A 21,644-nucleotide genomic window follows, 5' to 3' on the forward strand; every position below is an offset into this window, starting at 1 on the left:
CTTGAATACAATGCTAGCGCATACTGCCTGTTGCAGGATTTGAACCCAACCTTAACAGAATGCTTTTACATGTTTTCCCTATGCTGCATGGCAATAGCATTTGCATAAACAGCTTTTGGTAAGTTTTATCCCTAAAGCTTTATTTAACAGGCCGTGGAAATTGAACTGAGAGTGGTTGCCATGGTAACAGTGACTAAATTCCCCAAAATTACCATAAAACACTAATTAAAAAGCCCTGTCTGAAAATTCCGTTTGACAAACACTGTATACATGTTACCGTTAAAGCAGTCCCTCGGGTAAGGAAAATTGACGGCAACAGACACTTATTTCTTCACTCACTAAACAATTTGGACTGAATGCATTGTTAGTGGAGGTCAGCAGTATGCTGAATATTATTTAATCGATTCATGTGTAATACTAAAACAGTTTGACAAGTACTGTGGCTGCAGAATGAGTCAAAATTGTAACCGTTTTTATTCTTTGCATTAAAAATTATGGATTTTTTGCAAAAAAGAGTCTTAAAACTATTGTACATTTTCTGCAATCTAAGCAGATGTAAGATTACGAAAAGAAAAGGAAATATGTGGAAAAGATGCAGCAATGTTGTATGTAGCAATGATGTCATGGTGTCATCTTTAAACACTAAAGGCCCTATTAATAATGAGCACAGTTATACGTCTACGATGTTGTGAAAGTGAACACAGACAATTTGATTTACAACCAATCAAATTGGCTCTCCTGGAAGAAAAAAGATAATGGTAGAAGAATAAAAGATAATGTTTGTTTGTGTTTTAGTATTTTGGACACACAACTACTTACACAATTTAAACTCAGTTTGTTAAGGAATTGATTTAGTTATGATGTTGGGGTTTACATAATATTTCACAAAATTAGTATTCTGAAATAGTTTCTTAATTGTTTGATTAGTACTATTACCACAGGTGGGCAGTCTTTTGAGAGTGACGGACTGTCTGTCGGTCCTTCGCCGTCGGACCACCGTTTTTTTTTTACGAATAACGAATGGCGAGAAAAAATAAACAACATCAGTGTAATCATCACTCACTGGGTCAAGTGACGTACTTTCCACAGACAAATGTCTGTTTTGCTGATGTAAAATACCCACTTCTTACTATTACATCACTACTGTGTGTTTTAGTAAATACATTAGACATTTAGACTCAGTAAATGCAATACAGAGCTTGCTGGATGTGATTGCCATCAAATAGTAGTACATACGGGGATGGACAGACACAGGAGAAGTGCTGTCACAGTGAGTAGGAAGCTCAGAGGGAACACACTGCTGTGAAGCCCACCAGTCACGACACAATGCCACTTAGGAAAATATTTTAACAAGATACCATCGCCACAATAACGTGGGCATCGCAAGGCTAAAACAAGACAGTCAAGGGTCAGACATTTCACTCCCACATACCTGGGCACAATCAAACTTCATCATCACAAATCAGACAGCTTACAAGTATATAAAGTTGTATAAAGCCACTATTTTAACTGTCTTTGTAGAACGTTCTGGGACTGGAAAATAATAAATTGACAGCAACTTTTCCCTCAATTTTGCATTTTTACTCCTGCAAGTCACAAATTCTTGCACTTTTAGAAAACAGGAATAACATTTCATTCCAATAAAAATGTATCATAATACTTTTGACAGGCTGCACTTGTTATTTGTTGCTCCCCAGAATTCCACAGCACCTCTGACTCACTCTGGCCGACTCAGACTACCGCAAGCAATTCAATTTTACAACTGTCTGAATATAATAATCAAAGATGCACTGCAACTGACCGTCTGATGTTGACTGACACCAACATCCATTGCCCTAATTCTATTTTTTTTAATCATCTACATGATGTTCAAAATCCTATAAGATCATTTAACACTTTGCCATTATAACCATTAGCACAGACGTTTGCATTAAAAGCTCTAGTCACCGAATAATCATACTGTAACATTGAGTCCCTTAACAACATCAATTAGACATACAAATTAGGCCTAAAATAATTAATGTGGGGGGCGTACATAGTAATACACCATTTAAAAACCAAACATCTCAAACATGATTTTTTTTTGGTAGTAAGTTCAACTGGATTAATGAATCTTTTGTCATCACTGAAAGATGGTAATGAGTAAGCAACAGACTTTGGGCAAGGTACACCCTTAATTTGTCGTCATTCAATCAAATAGCATGAAATAAATAGGCAAACAACAACCAAAATCAATCAGTATTAGACAGTCTCAATGAATCTACCATTCATGTTTTTGGACTGTAGGAGGAAGCCAGTGTCTCTGAAGAAACACACGGAGAACGTGCAAACTTCACACAGGAGGCTGAAACCCAAGATTCAAATCCAAAATCTCGACGCTTTAGCCACATGTTCAACAGTGCTGACTGCTTGGATTAGATCTGACAGCTATATCATGTTTACATTTTCAATTCATCCCATTTTTAGGGGGGGGCTGCTTGATTTATCAAAAATCGTAACAGAGACCTGCACACAGAACCTTGTAAGCCAAAGTAACAAATCACTCCCAACTGGGATTTATTTTTGCCCCAGGGTTCACCACAGTTGGAGAAGTCTAATTTGATTTTCAGCTTCTGTGGTAAATACAAATTGAAAGTGAAAAGCTACGTTTTGTTTGTTTTTAATCTTTGGTACGTAGGCATAGATTATTGATTTATACGTGTTGTTAACTGCTGCACACAATTCAAAATATGTATGCACCAACGTTCATACTAACACAACACCAGTGATGCTCAGGCCGGTTTCCTCACGATAAAGTGGAGGTGATCTGGAGTTGCTATGGCAATCACAAGTTCATATTCTGTTTAAACATGTATGCAAATGACTGCATTGTTGCAATCTATCCATTGTTGCATGCAGTCATCCTTTATGTCACGATAAGAGATGCAAGGCAACATGCCATATGGACACGTATAGACCTTTGGGAGCTGGCCTATATGCTTTAGAGCAAGCCAGTCAACAAGAGAATGATGAAAATGGAGGAGTGGGACAAAGAGGATGCAGTAGGCATCAAAACACACAAACACACAGATTAGATATACTGTAAGTACAAGCCGTTCCACATCATCTCATCTGTTAGAATCTAAAAAACTGTTCTGACATTATAAGCAAAAATGCATTGCCAGAAATAATAAAAAAAAAATGCCTTGTTGACCCTGTGCAGGGCACTCTTTAAATGTACTGTACACTGCACAGTGCAGTCTAGCGCATAGCGTGATTTAACTGTGGGCATGGGTGAACTTTTTGTCTTTTGGTATTTTTGCACACATAAGCAGTTAGAAATGTGTGTTTGCACCATTGTGGGCGTGTATTTTATGTGATACATTTGGCGTTACAGGGTTAATTTCACCGCAGGAGCAACACAAGGACCACATGGCCAGAGTCCACACAGGAGATTGACATGTGCAAAGTATATTTATAAGTAACTGCAAGATCTCCGCCCTGCGATTGGCTGGCAACCAGTTCAGGGTGTACCCCGCCTACTGTCCGAAGCCAGCTGGGATAGGCTCCAGCGCCCCCCGCGACCCTTGTGAGGAAAAGCGGTTAAGAAAATGGATGGATGGATGGATGCAAGATCTCCACTTGCGGAAGATACAAAGTTGGCCAGGTTGATCACGGATCACCGCTGTGAAGTGGGCACTTGGAGAATCCCTTCTCCCCCCAATCGTTTATGTCTGTGTGTGACCTTTTCTAAATAACACAAGCCCCGGTAGCATTTAAAACTGTATTTTACAGCGCGTTACACTTTGGCTCTCAAGCGCTTCTACAAAGCTTGCTGATGAGGTGATCATTTGAACCATGTGTGTTGGAGGAGGGAGACATCTAAAACAGACAGGACAGCAACTCTCAAGGACCGGAGTTTCCTACACCTGACCTACACATTATACCTCCATTTTGTGGACATCATACTTTTTTCTTACTTAAGACAAACCAGACGAGACGATTCGCCGGGTGCTACTGAAATATTGAAAGTAGTGTCACAAGAACATCAGGTTAGATTTTTATGTGAATGGGGACACAACACTTTAATATTGTATAATATTAGTATACAAAAATGAACAGGGCCACAACATAACACTGTTTCAGGCAACAACATGTCCTTTTTCTGAAAGGTTCATATGTGACGTCCGTTACTGGTGCTGGTGAGTAATAACAAACAATTATTAATTTTAGCACAGACATAATCAATTGTTAAACAAGTCAGTATTTTCATCTTAATCTGCATTAATATTATTGCTGTTATTATGTGCCAAGTATTCTTTTGTTTAGTTTTTTGGAGTAGCTCCAAAATGTGGTTACGATGCAGTGGGAAGTAGTGGGGTTGATATAAGATTAAGGGCCCTATTTTGAGTTCAGCATAAGTAGAGCCAAAGGTGCGGTCTAACTGTGCGCATGGTTTTGTATTTGTATTTTGTATTTTTGTATATGCTTGACTAGCGCAGATAGAATTGTTTATTTATTTTTAAACATAAATTATTCTGCTTCATTTTTATTTTTTCAAACAATTTTTCTTTTTGTTGTGTATGTAAACCTGTGTATGATACGCCCTAAAAAAATCACCCTCAAAAAGCTTCTTTACCCATGTATAATACGGTCCCCTGATTTGCTGGCATCCTTCATTATACTGACCAACATTTCAATTGTGTCCTTCCAAGGCAAGGCAAGTTTATTTCTATAACACATTTCATACACAAGGCAACTCAACATTTACAAACATCAACAAACAGTTAACAATATTCGGAAGCAAAGCAGAGAAAACAAACAACAACAAACGAACAAACAGTTACAACGTTAAAATGCATTAACAGAATCATTCACTGCCAGCCATTTTAGAAAATTTCTAAATTTTCAATACCCACACGATATTGTTTAATAATTATATATAAACCGAATCTACCAATCTGACAGAATAGACTCCCTCCTTTCTGTCTTGTCCCGTTCTTTTATAATTGACAGTAAAAATGTAGGTTGCACAAAATGGAGCATTACTCCCATCATGGATTCTCAAACTGTGTTTATTTCATAGAAAATGGGGGTTGATGTCATCTACTAGTAATTGTGCATCAGTAAAGTTGTTTCCAAGTTTGACATTTACAGTAGAGCATAATCAGATTCTCCCCCATCTAGTCCTGTTGAACAAAAAATATTGACAAGTATACTTGTCAAAGGCAGTGAATGAGTTTTAAAAAGAAAGAAATAAGAGTACAATAAGAGATGCATCTCACATGTGTGGTTGTGTGGAGTGTTTTCAAAATCCAAGCCTTGTTTTCTAATTTGCGCTCAAGCAATCATAAAAAATATATAATAATTGGATTAAAAGAGTTGAGAATCAGGCTAAGCCGAACTAACTAATTAACTAAGCCTATATAAGATTCATTAATCAATTTTCAATACTGATTGTCCTAAATCAATCCCATCTAACTTCAGGTGAAAGGCGGACTACACCCCGGACTGGTCGCACTCAATCATAGGGCAAATATCAAGACAGGCTGCTAACACACATTCATAAGTGGAAATTGAACCAACGGTATCTGCTCATGGTTTAGGTGAGTAGACCACTATACTAGTGTAAATGTTAAGTGATTGACATACCGATATTTGTTTTGAAATAATCAGTTGAATAATAAGTCATATACTCCGTATTGTTAGCTTCAATCGCCTCGTCTAGCAATACCACATAGTAACATAATTAATAATTATTAACCATTCCTTTTTTTCTTTATCATTTCATTGTGAAGTGTACATGGTCCATATTTTGCACACCCACTTATGATATTCTGTTTGGTTCAATGCCTGACAAAAAGTCAAGTTTTTAGCTGAATTTTCAAATTACCCATTTTTGGGTAACAACACAGAATGTTGTACCTTGTAGCTATTGATACATGGCCAGCATTTAGACTTTTTTATTGAACATCTGTGTCCCTCATCTTTGTGAACGTTGGCAGCATTGGGCTCTTATCAGCAGCTTTTCAAGCTGATTGAGCATGTGAACGTAAAAGTGGGAGAAATCACTCAACAGATCGGTGAATGAGAAGAGAGAGAGCGAGAGATGAAGGAGTGACTATTATGCTATATTTTTATTGCTACCTGTCCGCAAACCAAAATGCCTACGCGACCAACTTTGACAGTAAAAGCAGCAATGTGGAAGTAACCATCTTGACTTATGAGGTCATTTTGCCATGCTGGTGTCTCAGCAGCTTGTCCAATACAGGCAGGAGTTGGGTGTATTTCTCACTTCCCAACAATCTGGAATGCAGCAATAATGGTGAATAGTACTTCGGCTAGCATACCATTGAACTAAAATGATTCTTGCATCAAAGCTTTAGCATTGAGAAAGGTTTTGCTTGGTCCTAAAGCACTGCATTGTACTAAACTCTAGAGCTTGTAATTTTTTAAAGAAGTCATCAACTGCCCTAAAGAAAAATGGAGAAATATTTTGCAGACAAATGATAATGAGATGTCATTATCATCCTGGTCAGGCGATGTCTTTTCACAATGCAAGAAGTTGATCAATTCCATGCAACGCAGTTGCGAAACAGTTCTCAGAAAGTGTGGTACAACTAAATATTAGGTTAGTGATTCATGGGAATGCGAAAACCTAAAGATTATTGTATTTGTACATTACATATTTGAGTTTGCAAAGAAAAATGCTGACGCTGCTTTCACTTGAAAAAATTTCTCACTTTTGTGTAAAGTAAAAAATCATATTTTGATTTAGAATATATTGGCAGAAATTTTGAGCATGACAAACATCTCTAAGCACTGGTATTATTTTGAACACAACTATTGACCTTTTGCACGTGATGTCACAGCCCTCATGGGAACGCCCCCTACGGGACGCTGGACGGCAAAAGAGCCACGTGTCACGGTGTGGTCACGGAGCGGCGTGGTGTCTGTCGGCGTGTGAAGTGGAGGACCCAAAATGCAGGGGGGCAGGAGAACCACAGCAGGAGTGCGAAACTGCCGTGCTTTATTTTACAGAAAACACTAACCAGGGTACTGGTTAATGCTAACTAAACAACAAACTGAAAAGATACAAAATCAAAATGACAGACAGAACTCCGGGGGTGACCGTGACAAGCGGCAATGATCCCACGCCGACTGATCACCACCCGGGAATTAAATACACTCACACTAATTGGGTAACTAGCCACACCTGGGGCCAGGCATAAGTGGCTGAGGGCCCGGATTGGTCAACCCGGAAGGGCTGGAACCCACTCAGGACCAATCGGGACCCTCAACCAAAACCAGATCTTCCCAGACATGACACCACGTGCCTGTATTGTAATCCATTGAATCTCGTACAACGTAAAGTCCTTTATCTAATTGATTATCTTATCAAATTATCATATCCTGCTGTGCGGTCGGTTGTACTCACAGACAAAGGAGTAAACCAAATGTTATTTTTTATCACATACCTACTAATGAAGACGAACAACGTCAATTGATAGCAGCAATCAACAGAAAGGACTGGCAACCCACAAAGTATTCACGGATTTGCAGCGATCATTTTTGCGAGGTTAGTGGATAAATGTTCAAACATTTTACTAGTAAAGGTACACTAACAAAGACTGCAACAGAGGTGTCGAATTATGTGTTTCAAATCACATTAACAAGCCAGCTAGTTAGCGTCCACTCCAACTGCACGAACACACAGCTTAGTTTTAAAATGCATTCCATTCAACAATTATTTCCTTCTTCAAAACTATTAAGTGCATTTGACTGTTTAATGATGGGGGATTTCGTCTTTGTGCTTGGAGTTTTTAACTCTGGAGCCGGAGTCATATTCATGAAATTACTGCATAGCTTGCCACTACGATAGTCATTTGTTTCATGCTAGTAAACATAGTAACATAACATCATCACAGAGTTTATAGAACGGACTATGTAAAAATAAGTCAGTTAGCATGATAAACAAGTTTTACCTTTGCATTACGAGGAATAATGTCACCCGGTGTGAGCGTAGCATCTCGTCCCAGAGACTCAGTCAGCGACAAGCTTCTGAATCAGCCCCGGTGTAAGGAGAAGAGACGGCATTGACTACATAATGATATAGGTCGTGCGCTGTGAATTTCGGCAAAATCGGCGATTTGATTAACTTGGTAAAAAAGGCAGGCAACAGAAGGTAAGGGGCTGTTTTCAAACTAGCAATCTCCAACTTAAGTAAATATCGCGCTCTATGAGTCCCGACTAAATGTGCAACTTCGACTGACAGGCGAACTTTGGTTGAAGTAGTCGATTCCATGGCTCTATGGGCAATAATAACTTTTAATTTGTAAAATAACAGTCGCTAAGTCACTAAGTCGCTCCGGGTCACGTTCACTTCCATTCACCAATCATTTCCTTCCGCCATCCATCCCAGGGCAGCCACATGATCACGTGACGTCGGTGCAAATGGTCAATATGTAGTGATTTTGGCTCAAGATTCAAGGTTATTTGGACCCTGGAGATGTAGTAGATACCCAAAGGTGATTGGAATTGGTAAATTCAATTTATACAGCGCTTTTCCATCTCACAAGGCCCTCAAAGTGCTTTATATTTTTGGACTACTCATTCACCTACTGATGACGCCAAATCAGGAGCAACTGGGGGTATGTTGCTTCAGTATATTGCTCAAGAATACCTTGACATGGTCACATTGCCCTGGGATTAAACCCACAACCTCAGGGTTGTGAGACGACCACTCTACCACTGAGCCATGATGCCCCAATTGCCTATATTGATAAACATAACTGCTACACAAACTATGATCCCAAAATACTTTAATATAATTTCAAATGCTTACAGACAATTTCTAATCCAACAAATCATTAACCTTACATTCAATTACTTTTATTCAATATATCAAAATTAATATTGATAATACCAATTAAGCTGTCCAATTAACCAATCAATCAATCGGGACTTAGTTCAGTGAAATTAAAGTCCACATTTATAGTCAATCATCAGTTAAAAGCATGCACATTGCTCACGGTTGTCACCACTAATCTATTAAAACAAAGCAATCAGCTCCAGCCTTGACTGTCACTGTGTATTTCTTCATGAGAACAAAACAAAAAATTAAAGTGTAGTGGAACACACAAACGTGGGCGAGAACAGTAAAATTCACATCAAAACAAAACTTGTCATTAAGTGTGCAACTGCCCAGCAGCAGTATCAATGTCAGATGTTATTGTATCAATACTACTGTTAGACATGGTGGTGCAATTTATTGCCTGATTGATATTTTAACCCAAACCTACTATACACTCTTTGTCACTTGCTCACCAGCAATCACGCAGCAGCTTTCAAACACACTGTGTTTCTGTCTCTTTAATTCATGTGCTGCACACGTCTCATTCTATTTTTGGTCTTTATCAATTACTGCTGTTTGCCTTTGGGCAATACTTGTGATTTATGTGTTCTTTTTATTGCAGAGGATAAGAGTTATTATTCCCCACGTGCATTAGGAGTGATCACATGAAGGTCTTCTTTTTTTTCCTTTTCAAAGATTTAAAACTATGAATATTATTGATTCAAAGGACACAACAAATGGCAATCTCCTTCAGGATTTCTTTGTCATGATCCAAATTTGTTTGGTTTCGTATTTGGTTTAGCTTCATGTTATGTCTTATCTTGTGGTTCATTTCTTTCTCATTATGGTTTTGTGTCCACCTGTTTGTCAGCCCGTGTCTAGCAATCACATCCCTCTGCCACTTGTCGTGTCCAGCTGTTTCTCATTGTCTCGTTGCTTTGCTTGTATTTAGTTCCTGGTTTCTGTTCAGTTCTTGTTGGATCATTTTGTTTGCTTTAGCTCATTGTACTGGTTGGTTGTCTTCTAGCCCTGTCTATATAAATGAGTCTTTGTTTCTTTGAATCAGTTTCGTTTTTGATATGGATGGCAGAAATGGAACACTGAAACGATCAAATCATTTGAAACGATTGAGTCACAAAAAGAATCGATCTTTTGGAACGTTCAAAACATCTCCCCACAGCGACATCTGCTGGCCAAGTGTAAAATATTACAATCAAACCGTAGATCAGTGTTGCCAGCACCCAGTAAGGAAACTAACTATTGGCTGTCTGTCATCACCTAATTTACACAACTGACAATCGGGCTATAATTGTAATGGACGCCATAAGAGAGAGAAATAATATCATGGGAAACAAAAACTGAATAACCCCCACCCTGTCAAAATAAGTATAGAAGTACAAATGAGCTTGCTGATACTTGGTTTGTTTTTTATTTTGCCTCTCAACATGACTTAAATGCTTTGATGAAACCCCCAGTGCTATCACGTTTCATCAAAAACTAAATTTCAAAGTATTTATTTATATTTTTTGCAACAAGGCATCAAGTTTTGAAAGTTTTAGAAAGGAAAAAGAATAACCTGCAAAAACATGACACCCATAACGGGAATTGAACTTGGGTTACCTGGATAACGGACCTTTTTCTAAGCCGATTGTGCGGGTGCGTTACCACTAAACCAACCGCCACGTTCAAGAGGATGTTGACATTTTATCATGTAGGAAGATGAATCAGCAAGGTCCTGCAGCCGCCTCCTGTTCCGGCGGTGCATGTCCTGCAGCCGCCTCTTGTTCCCGTTCCGGCGGCGCAACCCCTGCAGCTGCCACCCGACCCTGCTCTGGTAGCGCAAGTCCTGCGGCCAACACCCGACCTTGCTCCGGCGACGCAAGCCCTGCTGCGGCCGCCTCCTGATCCTGCTCCGGTGGCGCAAGCCCTGCTGCAACAGCTTCCTGATCCTGCTCCGGCGGCACAAGCCCTGCTGCGGCCACCTCCTGATCCTGCTCTGGCGGCGCAAGCCTTGCTTGGATGTACAGTATAATGTGTATAATCAAGACTTCTTGACTATCACTGCTTCCTGCGTGAGTCTCATAACCGGCCGCTTACCGTGCAAGCAGGCAAGACTAGGCTAGGGTTGCCAGATACTGTCAGAAATCCTCCACATTCTAAACTGTTTACTTTGTTGCAAATTTTAGCAGGAGAAATGACTGATCGGGAACCACACGGGAAATAGGGTTGAAATTTGTGAGTCCATGAATCGGAAAAGTTGGGAAGTATGTACTACCAATTTGGAGTGAGCGAATAAGTGAGCAGTGCTATGAGCGGGAGCAGCAGCGGGAGCAGCGGGCAAGAGTGGCTAGCAGGAACTCGCTGGAGCAGCTAACAAGAGTGGGTAGCAAGAATTAGCTGGAGTGCCTAGCGGGAGAAGTTTTGAGAGTAAAGCAGAGGGAGACAAGCGGTGGGAGCCCAAATCATGGAACTCAGCGACGACCACCTGCTGGCCCCAGCTGTGGAAGGTAAGCGGCGGTCGACCCATTGGGTCTGACACTAGCTGCAATCACCACCAGAGGCTAACTACGTTTGCAAAGTTCTTCTCCTTTGGGTATCCTTAGCAGAAAGATAAAGAATTCAAGAAAACATGTCAGCAACCCTATAAGGCGCAGCACGACCTATGTAATATAAATAGTGTTTACTAGATCTACGAATATATATATATTTTAAATGTACATTGATGTGATTGAGCATTTTTTGCATTTTAGTGAAATTAATAGTGGGTTTTTAAAATGAATGAATTATTAGTTCACCACAAGACGCCGTTAATGCCACTCTTCAAGCACAATATAATTTTTAAATCTCTTAATGGTGCTGCTTATGTTTCCAACATACTCACAAACTATACATCAAATAGATACCATCGATCTGCAAGTAAATCTCTCCTCAGTATACATTACGTATACATTCAAAATCAGCTGAAGGTGCTTTTATTTGTTATGCTCACTGTGAAAATTCTTGCCTTTGGAACTCCGCTCATTTCCACCAATATCTTCCTTTAAATGGAATCTTACAACATACTGTCTCTTCTTACCAGCGTTTAATTACTTTTGCTGTTTGTTGGCTTGTGTGTTTGCTTATTGTATTATTTGTTTTAACATGCATTTTTAAAAGCTTTGACATATGAAATGTGTTATACACTTAAATTGACATTGGCATGGATATAGCCCATTGATCGAGTAGTATTGAGTTGATTTGGCTGTTTGACTTGAGACATTTTAGGCCAACAATGCATTATCAACATGTTCCCTACATTTGACTGGCGACCAATCCACAATGTACCACGCATCATGCCCAAAGTCAGCTGGAATATGTTCAGACATGTGCTATTAAAACTGGATGGATCAGTTTAATGCTTAATGCTGCTTCTCTGCTTAACCATATACCTAATGTATGGTGGTGGCATATACTGTAACAGAGGCAAGTGTGCAATCATTTGGAAATGTTCCTGCATTTACCAGCTATAGAGAGTATAGTTAAATGCACTACACCGTTCATTAAAAGACTCAAAAGATTCAAATTAGTAACTCGGGAATGGATGGAAGGTTTGCAGCCTTGCTGCAGGACTCGCATTCAAAGCATTGTGATGTCCTCAGAGAGCTCAGACCAGAGGTTGCCCGGGTCTTTGTCCGAACAGAGAGCAGCTTGGGTTGCCCACGGCAACACGTGGACCTACCACTATAGGATGCAGGCACTTCCTCTTCTCATCTCCGAAGAAACTGTAACTGTAACACTTGGCTTGCACAACCTCTCAAGGAATTATTGCATCCATCTTGAGTCAGTGTTATTTGTAGTAACCATCACAATAGCAGAAATGTGTATCACTGACCATATTTCTATTTTAACATCAGCAACACAACTTCTCACAAAGATAATGTCTTACACTTACCCTTATCCCTACATTATCTGAATAGCTGCTGTGAAACCAGTTGGAGAAACGGACCACATCAGTTTCGGCTCAAGTTTGGAGTCTCCGAGAAACACGTTTTTCTGTCCTTAAAAATAAAGCAATTAGAACATTTCCGCCTAGATATTTAAAAATGTATTTTTGTCCTGCCTCACTTGAAATAAAAACAGTGTCTACCTGTCTCTGTCACCTAATATGCAACGGCAGAAGCTATAGTGCCACTTGGCGTTTAAAAAATAAATAATAAAATTTTTGCTTTTTAAACGTACTGTAATGCACATCTTGGAATGACAGCAGCAGCACAGAATACTTGTGTTTCGTGTTTTGAGTCTCAGGTCAGGTCTTGCTCTTTGTAGTTTGCATGTTCTCACCATGATTGCTTGTTATTTTATTTTTTGGGGTACTCTGTCTTAAACCTTACCCACATTCCAAAAACATTCATGATAGGCTAACTACCACTACAACTATAACTCGAAACTGCCCATAAGTGAGAATGGTTGTGAGTTTGTCACTTTTGTACTCATGACTGCCACCTCTGGCCTAAAGCGTAACTGCATCCTCTGTGTCACGCTTGTGCATGGTGCACGTGCAAGAACGTAGTAGGATGGCAAGGTCGTTACATGAACAGCCACTAATGGCTGAAAGATGTGTCCTGGTGGGTAAGCGTCACCTCACTACTATTTCACTAAAACTACAGATACTAACAGATGCTCATTTTGCAATCAAAAGCCATTCTTAAATATTGAAATAGCTCGTTGATAGAATAAAATCACTTTTCATAAGTTAGAAATGTCACTAAAGCAAAATCATTCGCATCATATTTACTGTTTTGATTGACACACAAAAAGCTATTTTTCTCCGGTTTCTGAATTTCTTATGTTCTATTGCTGATTAGAGAACGGCTAAAGGTAGAATGAAACTTTTTTCTGGTGAAATAAGAGAGTTTATTCTTCCCTTTGGTAGATTATAAAAATAAAAATAAAACACAATATTTCATGGGTCCAGAAAAAATCAGTCAAAATTCTCTCAAATCACTGGCATTAGGGTTTTGATCAGTGCAAATGGCTGACATTGAGTGAGTTTACCTAACATGCATGCTTTTGGAAAGTCGTAGTAATCCAAAGTGAAAGGGTAAAAGCAAAACAAGCACAGGGACACTAATCAGATTCAGACTGTGAACTTCAAAACCCTGAGGTACATGTGCTAACCACTAGGACATGTGCTTATATGCTAACATCCAAATATTTAAAACCGTACAAAAAAAGTATGATGCAGTCACCTAGCTGAGTTCTAACAGTTCACTCAGGCGACCATGTGGAATTGTCAGTTTGTCAAATATTGTGGCCATGTGAACTAAATTACAAACTGAAGCGCTTATGTCAAAGACACACAGTTACACACATGCTTCCTGAACCTACTGCTAGTGTGAAACACCTTGCTAGTTTCCTGCCGAGTTGTTTCATGATTTCATGGGTCACTCACGTTCATGGCATTCAAACAAAGACAACATTGTTTTCTTTTTTATGGTCTAACTAGCAGCATTGGGGCTCAGATGTGAACCTACAACTGTCCCTCTGCTTTGAAAAGGCACTTAACACAGGACACATGCTGGCAGCAAGGGTCGTGCTTGACTTCCTGCCACGTCAGGGAAAGGTTATCTTTTACTATTCTTGTCGCTGTCACTATAGATGCATATAAATGACACTATTTGCTGAGGAAAAGATAGCGTACCGCCAGGTTGTCGACACAGCTATGGAGACTTCTTCCATGATTTATTTTGCACAGGATAATTGCAGTTGACATTGAGAAGAGACCAGTTTTGAGCATTTTCACAGTTTGTGCGCCTCCAGTACAGTGCGCGCTGTACCAGAAAAGATTGTCCTTGCCTCTTCCTTCTTAACGCCTTCTCCTAAATTAAAAAAGACCTTTCATGCTATATGGATTTTTTTTATGGGTATGGCCAAACCAAAAGCTATTTTTCTGTATGTATATACATAAACAGAAACACGTATGTTTAAAATCATCCATGGCCAAAAATAATGTATCTTTTGCCTGAGGCCGATGAATTATGCTACCATTCAAATATTTGATTCATTACACGCAGCAGTCTGTCATTGCAGTATCATGCTTAAGTATAATTCACTCTCCAAGCTTTTTTTTTTTTTGCATTACTTCCCACCATTTTGACTCACAACACCAACATAGACACATCATCATCTTCATCATCCTCATCCTTCATAACATCATAATTTAGCATCAGTGTATCGCAAATATACTGATATACGTATCCCCCCCCCCCCTTCATTCTCTGGGTCTCCTTCCTCTTTGGCCATCACCATGACGATAGGAGCCAGTTTTATAGATGCAGTCACTAGGCAACCAACAGCAGCAGCAGGACCATGCTATCATGTATAAGGAAGAGCAGAAAGCCTGATCCAGCGTTGTTCTGCACTCTGCATGCAAGTTTGCTCTTGAAGGAGGATCTATTAATATGTTTAATATGTATTCAACAGAATCTTAAATTAAACTCGCTTAAATTAGACTGACAGAGAGGCCTCTATAATGAAACGAATACGGTTATAGCAAGCAAAATGAGTTAGCGATGATGCTGTGTATGTTTACATAAAGATTTATTTAGATTTCCAGAGAGTCAATTATCATCTTAGCACAAACACTGGAAGCATGTTAGTATGATTAAGTCAGCCTAAAGCTGAAGACACTTCTACTTCATCACTGTTTTGATAGTAAGACTTATTTCAAGGGACCAGCCAAGGACAAAGCACTGGGTATACAACAAGACATTAAAGCAAAACAGTTCATTAATAAACAAATGCCTAAAGATGAAGAACATCGGCCTCCAAAATAGATAACAAATTGGGCAGGCTGGTGATCACTTATGGGAGTCAAAAGAGTGTTGAATGTAAAATATGAAAATATCATTTATTTATTTTTAAATGATCAGGCAGATTAATCTGACGAGCAAACAAAGCTAATCATTTTACTCTGTGTGGGAAAAATAGATAAGCTGTTAATGGAATAGACCACAGAAATAAATCATCCCAAAAATAGAATAATGGGCAGTTTTCAAAAATGCTACTAAATGAGGTTGTTAGAAGCAAGTATGTGGCCCAGCTAGAAATATGTTATTAATAGACTCCATCTATGAGGTGGTACAGACAGAGGACCTTTGAAATGTGTTGCAATGATGATGATAATGAAATATTCCCTTTGAATAGAATGAGCCTTTTGTGCATGTTGCTTTAGTGGCCCTCAAATCAGAGAGACTTACAGCACTCGAGCTAACAACCCATGCAGCACAAGTATACTGTACTGTACCAGACTACAAACTGCAGCACCAAAGGAGACAAACCATTCACTGGACAGAAGAGGGATGCTTTCAACTTGAACAAGTGCTATACAGTATCAAGCTCAATGACAATTAAGTGCCATAATAAGTTAAAGACACAAATATTTGCTAAGATACAAAACCTCAGGTGGACAAATTTGCCATTTAACAGGTGTGCATGAAAAAATGGCAGTAGAACCCTTGCTGGTTCTATGTTTTAAGATGGGGTTAAATTACACTGCATCACTTTTCCTCAACACCAAACACATACAAACACTTCCTGCAGTCATTGGCTGGTTGCTTCGAAGGACATGTGAACATTTGGATTTGTTGAAGAGATTGAGAGACTGTTTATCTGCACAATGCCAATTCACTCTGGAGCTCCGTTGCAAAGCCATATAAAAGAATGAATGAGCATGAGAAATAATTTGGGCCTTAAACATTCATGTGCAAATATTGCAAATGCCCATGATGGGTGTCAGAGACAAATGAAAATCTATATAGTCCTTCAAATTGTATCATCAACTCATGTACAAAATAAATGTGTTGCCTTACGTTGCAAAGTAGAATAGTTATCCATCCTCAGGCTGCAGGTGGCGGTTCCAATTTTCGGGAAGAAAGAAAAAACGGGGGGACACAACCCTGTAGTGGTCCTTATAGACACACGTTGTTAAATCAGTCAGACGAACAGAGCCGGGGTGACTCGAAGACAAGCACCATGACCCAGTCCATCAGACGCATCTTTAACGCCCCCGTAGCCAGAAAGGGAGATGAGCTCATCAGTCCGGCTTGTCTCCAGCACCGCTAGGTGGTTTAAATCCAGTTTAAATGTCTCCTGCAGTCAGTAAACGAAATGTAGATAAATGATGACACTGTGCCCGCCGCGCGTCCATGAAAGACAATTCAAGATGTATCAAAGAGGAGGGGAGATCATGCAACCCAGCGCGGGAAAAAGCTAGCTATGTCCCCCTGCGCGAGCCCGCTGCATTCAGCGAGAGTGTCTCCTCCCATCTATCTCCCAGAGAGGAAGAGGCGGAGGGAGCAGGGTATGGATGAAGATGGAACGGGGACGTGGAAGGTATGTTTGTACGTGAGCGTGCGCGGCGAGAGCGCGAGAGAGCGGGAGGGTGAAGGGGGGTTTGAAGCCACATTTTCCCATCCTGGTTGTTGCTCCAGTAACACACGTATCACTACACAACTGTTTGTGATGAGGACCAAAAGAACCCAGTTTGTAAATGCAGATCGAATGTGCCCCAAAGCACTCCATAGCTGTACATGTCGCACCATGTGACTCCTGGTGAAGAGGCAAAAGAGAAGCTGAGAGTCTGCGTCTTCAAGCCCCACACATGCACCCCAGGTTTGTCCTCACTAAAGCGTATCACTTATCCAGCTGACTTGGGCTGAGTTGTGAGGTAAAACCTATACTATACACCAATCAACAGCAGGGCACAAACAACTATTCATATGCACACCTGTGAGCAGTTTAAGAGTCTTCAGTTAACATACTGTACACGTTTTTGGAATTAGCCAGAGTACCTGCAGAAAAGTGACACAGGCATGAGAAGAACATGCTAAGTCCACACAGGTTGCCCCGTGGCATTATTTAAATCAGGAACATTTTAAAGTGACAATGTGTAGAATGTTTGTATTTTTCAATAATATATTTTTAAAGAAATTCTATCTCACCAATGTAAATGTTTTCTGTAATTGTAGGTCTAGTAATCGCTATTTTTTTTTGTATTATATTACATAGGTCCTGACGCACCTATACAGAAGGCTGACATGTTTCAGGATCAGTGTTTTATACTGCCAATTCCAAAACGATCATCCATGGGCGCGATCGTCCGATACCTATACGAATCATATTGCTTAGCTGCACATTTTTCAATTGAAGAGCTACTCACTCACTATTGTTATAATAATTGATTAACTGTCAGTTATTTTTGAGGATTAATTGATTAATCAGATTTTTAAAAAAAAATCCAAACCTTTAATATACAAAAAAGTCAAATTGTCTATATACTAACATATATTTGTGATCATGCAATGTAAACGGAAAAGGAGAGGGGTCGCTTCACTGTGTAATGATTTCCGGTTAAACGGGATAGTGGATCCCACAAACGCAGAGACACAAAGGGTAAGATTGGCAAATTCATTCTTACACAGCGGGAAGTAACAACACAAAGAGCTGGACGAAGCCAGGAGAAAGACTATTAACAAAAGTCGCTTGCAAAAGCTGCAAAGTAACAAAAATACACTTGATGGCTACAGAATCGCACAATGCAAATAAACAGAATAACAAATACAAACAAGCTATATAAAAGCGGAGAAACTGCACGTGGATATCAATCACTCAAGCGTAAAGCTGAGGAAACAAAAAACTATGGAAAAGAAGGACTGAGGGCGTGGATACCAAAACACTCAGAAAGCCAAGGAGACAATAACTTAAAACTACGGATCAACTAGAACAGGAATAGGAAACACGAGATCTGAATAATGCACTTGGACGAGGACGTAACAAGCTCAATACTACGAAATGGAGTGCTGGCAGTTCCAGTCTTTATAAAGCGTTGACTAGGAATAGGAAACAGGTGCGGCACAGGAGGACACGCCCCTCTGCTCAATCAGAGACTGAAAAAAAAAAACACAGCACTGAGAGCAAAGTAATGACACACTGCACACAGGCTGGTATAGTTGGCTGCAGACTGCAAAGTATAAGCTGCAGGTGATCGGTGTTTTTGTGATCGGTAAGGAAAGGAATTCATTGACATATGCAGATCACACACTTTTCCACAGAAATCGGACGATCTCGAACAGTGGACGATCGATCGGTGCCACTAAATAACAATTATAGGGCTGGCTGGATTTAAAAATAAAAATAAATGATATTGAATCGATTTTCCTTTTCCAGCCTGATATTAATTCATAAAACCATGAATCGATTCTTTTAATATCTCTTTTCTAGTTTTCTTGACATTTACTGTTCACGTGATTTTAAAAGTATTTTCTTACATTTATGAAAGACCTGACTTATTGCAATTTAAGGCAAACCAGAATCTTTTAAATTTATTTACAATTATTGAATTGGAATTATAAAAATATTATCATCCCATCCTTGCTGATATCAATGTTTGTGTAACACTTAAGTGATTATAACACGTGTTACTTTTATTAATAAACTAAATTATTTAACCAGTTACTGCCGCCGCAAATTTTATTTGGACTTTAATGTTTGTGGAGTTTTTAATCATGTTCTTGATATTTAAGAAGAATTGATGTTCCATAATTAATCCATATTGGATTGAATTGAAGTGAATTAAATCGAATCAAGAATAATCTAAATCAAATCAAACTGAACTCTTGTGAATCAAAATCGAATCGAAGAATTAGAAGTTTTGAGGCATTTACACCTACAGGAAGTGTGAAAAGAAGAAAAAGACAGAATCCAACAAAGAAAGGCCTCATCGATTTTGAAGAATAATGTCTTATGTGAATTTTTGTCAATTTACCCAAAAATAATATTTGTGAGGTCAGATGTCAACCGATTTTGGATGAAAATGCCTGGCTCACAATTTTTGTTGTAATTCAATTCATAGATAGTTATTTGAAGTTTCATCGTGTGCCTTATGGTACATGCAAAAGGCCTTCCCCAAACTACTCCCTTGAGTCCATGTTCCTCCAAAAAGTCTTGATGAAATGAATCATGAATTAAAAAGGCAAACGAAGAAAACCTGTTTTTGTGGTTCACTTCAGTATTTCTTTACGGCATATTTTACACACAAAAGCGTGCTTTACATCATAACAAATTGAAATTAGGTGTTGTTAGAGAAATATTTTACAAAAGACACAACAAAACAGTGAATATGATTAACAGGAGACATATATAGCAGAGTTAATGATAAAATCGGCATGTTTTCACAAAAACAACTGCTGTGTTTTGAAACATACGGCTTTAAATGTGACACATGCTCCAGTGCAATCCCGTGTCACATGATGTGAACAGTTGCAGCAGTTGAACACTTCTCTTGACATTTATCCTATATGATGTCGTCAAATGCTTTCTGCCTGGTGAATGTGCATGTCTCTAATTCCCACTTGGGCTGAAGGGACGGGGACGCCTCCAGCTATGATAACACTGATGAGAGCATCAGAATGATTTCCTCCAACATATTTCACTTTCACTTGATAGCTACCAAAATAAAATATTTTACTTACTGTACTATTTTTTATAACACCAAATTAGTTATTTAACTATTTTTAACTGTAAATGTACAGTTGAACCTCCAAGCTTGAACAAATTAAATTTCTGGGGTGGTCTCATGCAAAGCTCATAAGTGGTCGCTTCCACCTGCTGCAAACAAAAATAAATTCATTGTTGGAGAGATGATAGTCTGCTTTTTGACAACTGTTGAGGTGTCCTTGAGCAAAACATCACCTTTGGCTATTTGAAACCTTTATTAACTTGATTAACAAGTTAGTAACATTTTTAAATTATTGTTGATTTTACAAGTAAACATGACTTACAGTAACTGCTGCAAATCAAAGCTAAAATAAAAAGATTATGACTCTTTGACGATTGTGTCATGTTAATGGCGACTTATTGTTGACTTGCTGAGTTTACATTTTGCTGAGCAACCAGGACAGAGTTTCATGTTGCAAATAATTTAATTTCTGGTTGTGTGGTCATCGACATGTTTCCATTTGGCATCACAACAAAATCACAGAAAGGGTAAAACAGATATTTGTCAGTCAGGGTTCAGTGTTAGATCATGGGGGTGAATTAACTCAGTGGTCCTCAACCCTGGTCCTCGGGGACCGGTATCCAACCTGTTTTCCATGTCTCCCGCAGCCAACACAGGTGATTCATATCATCAGCTAATTAGCAAGCTCTGGAGAAGCCTGATAACGATTCCCACCTGTGTTGGCTGTAGGAGACATGGAAAACAGGCTGGATACCGGTCCCCGAGGACCAGGGTTGAGGACCACTGAGTTAACTCATTCACTCCCAGCCATTTTCACTGTAGCAACCCCCTTCGCTCCCGGCTGTTTAACTGGATTTTGACTGATTTTGCAAGGCCCACAGAATATTATGTTATATTGCTATATATATTTCATCAGGAGAAAAAAAGTACATTTCTATCTGTTTCTGTTTTGCAGCGATTAGCATTAAAATATAGCTAAGTTTGATCATTATTCACAAATCTGTTTAAAACAGTGGGGGAAAGAGCTTTTTGCAACATGGCCCTGGCTGCATCAAAGTCTTCTGTGGGCTCTAGCATAAAATAAAAAAACATAAAAATTGTATATGTCTTTAAGACACTGGTAATATTTAAAATAGAAGGTATTTACACGTTTTTGGGGGCAAATTAGTTAAGAGTTACGATTGCCCTCATAGGGCTGTAAAGTCATATAAATGTCTTACGCTCCACATCATATTAAGGGCTCTGCTTGACAAGTCATGTTGTTGCACAGTGATGGCCAATGTTTTTGTCACTATATATAAAACCCAAATGCCA

The 21,644-nt window shown here is 39.2% G+C and overlaps 1 protein-coding gene across 34 annotated transcripts in view; it reads right to left on the minus strand.

The window, feature by feature from the left end:
* lrrc7 (leucine rich repeat containing 7) overlaps positions 1-21,644 on the minus strand; it is a 127,488-nt gene that overhangs the window by 80,591 nt on the left and 25,253 nt on the right. For 32 of the 34 annotated variants that reach the window (XR_015096417.1, XR_015096420.1, XR_015096419.1 and 29 more), the window contains exon 1: positions 16,684-17,118. The exons of the other annotated variants lie outside the window; for them this stretch is intronic. Coding sequence is in view for 23 of the 32 variants with exons in the window: in XM_086088369.1 (XP_085944495.1) it covers positions 16,684-16,708 (25 nt within the window). In the remaining 9 variants the exon portion in view is untranslated. Of the gene's footprint in view, positions 1-16,683; positions 17,119-21,644 lie in introns of those variants that run through there. 34 annotated transcript variants of the gene reach the window in all.

The sequence above is a fragment of the Leptonotus elevatus genome, chromosome 11 (genome assembly GCF_054856555.1).
Source record: "Leptonotus elevatus isolate MCC_2025b chromosome 11, RoL_Lele_1.0, whole genome shotgun sequence".
Classification (NCBI taxonomy): Eukaryota; Metazoa; Chordata; class Actinopteri; order Syngnathiformes; family Syngnathidae; genus Leptonotus; species Leptonotus elevatus.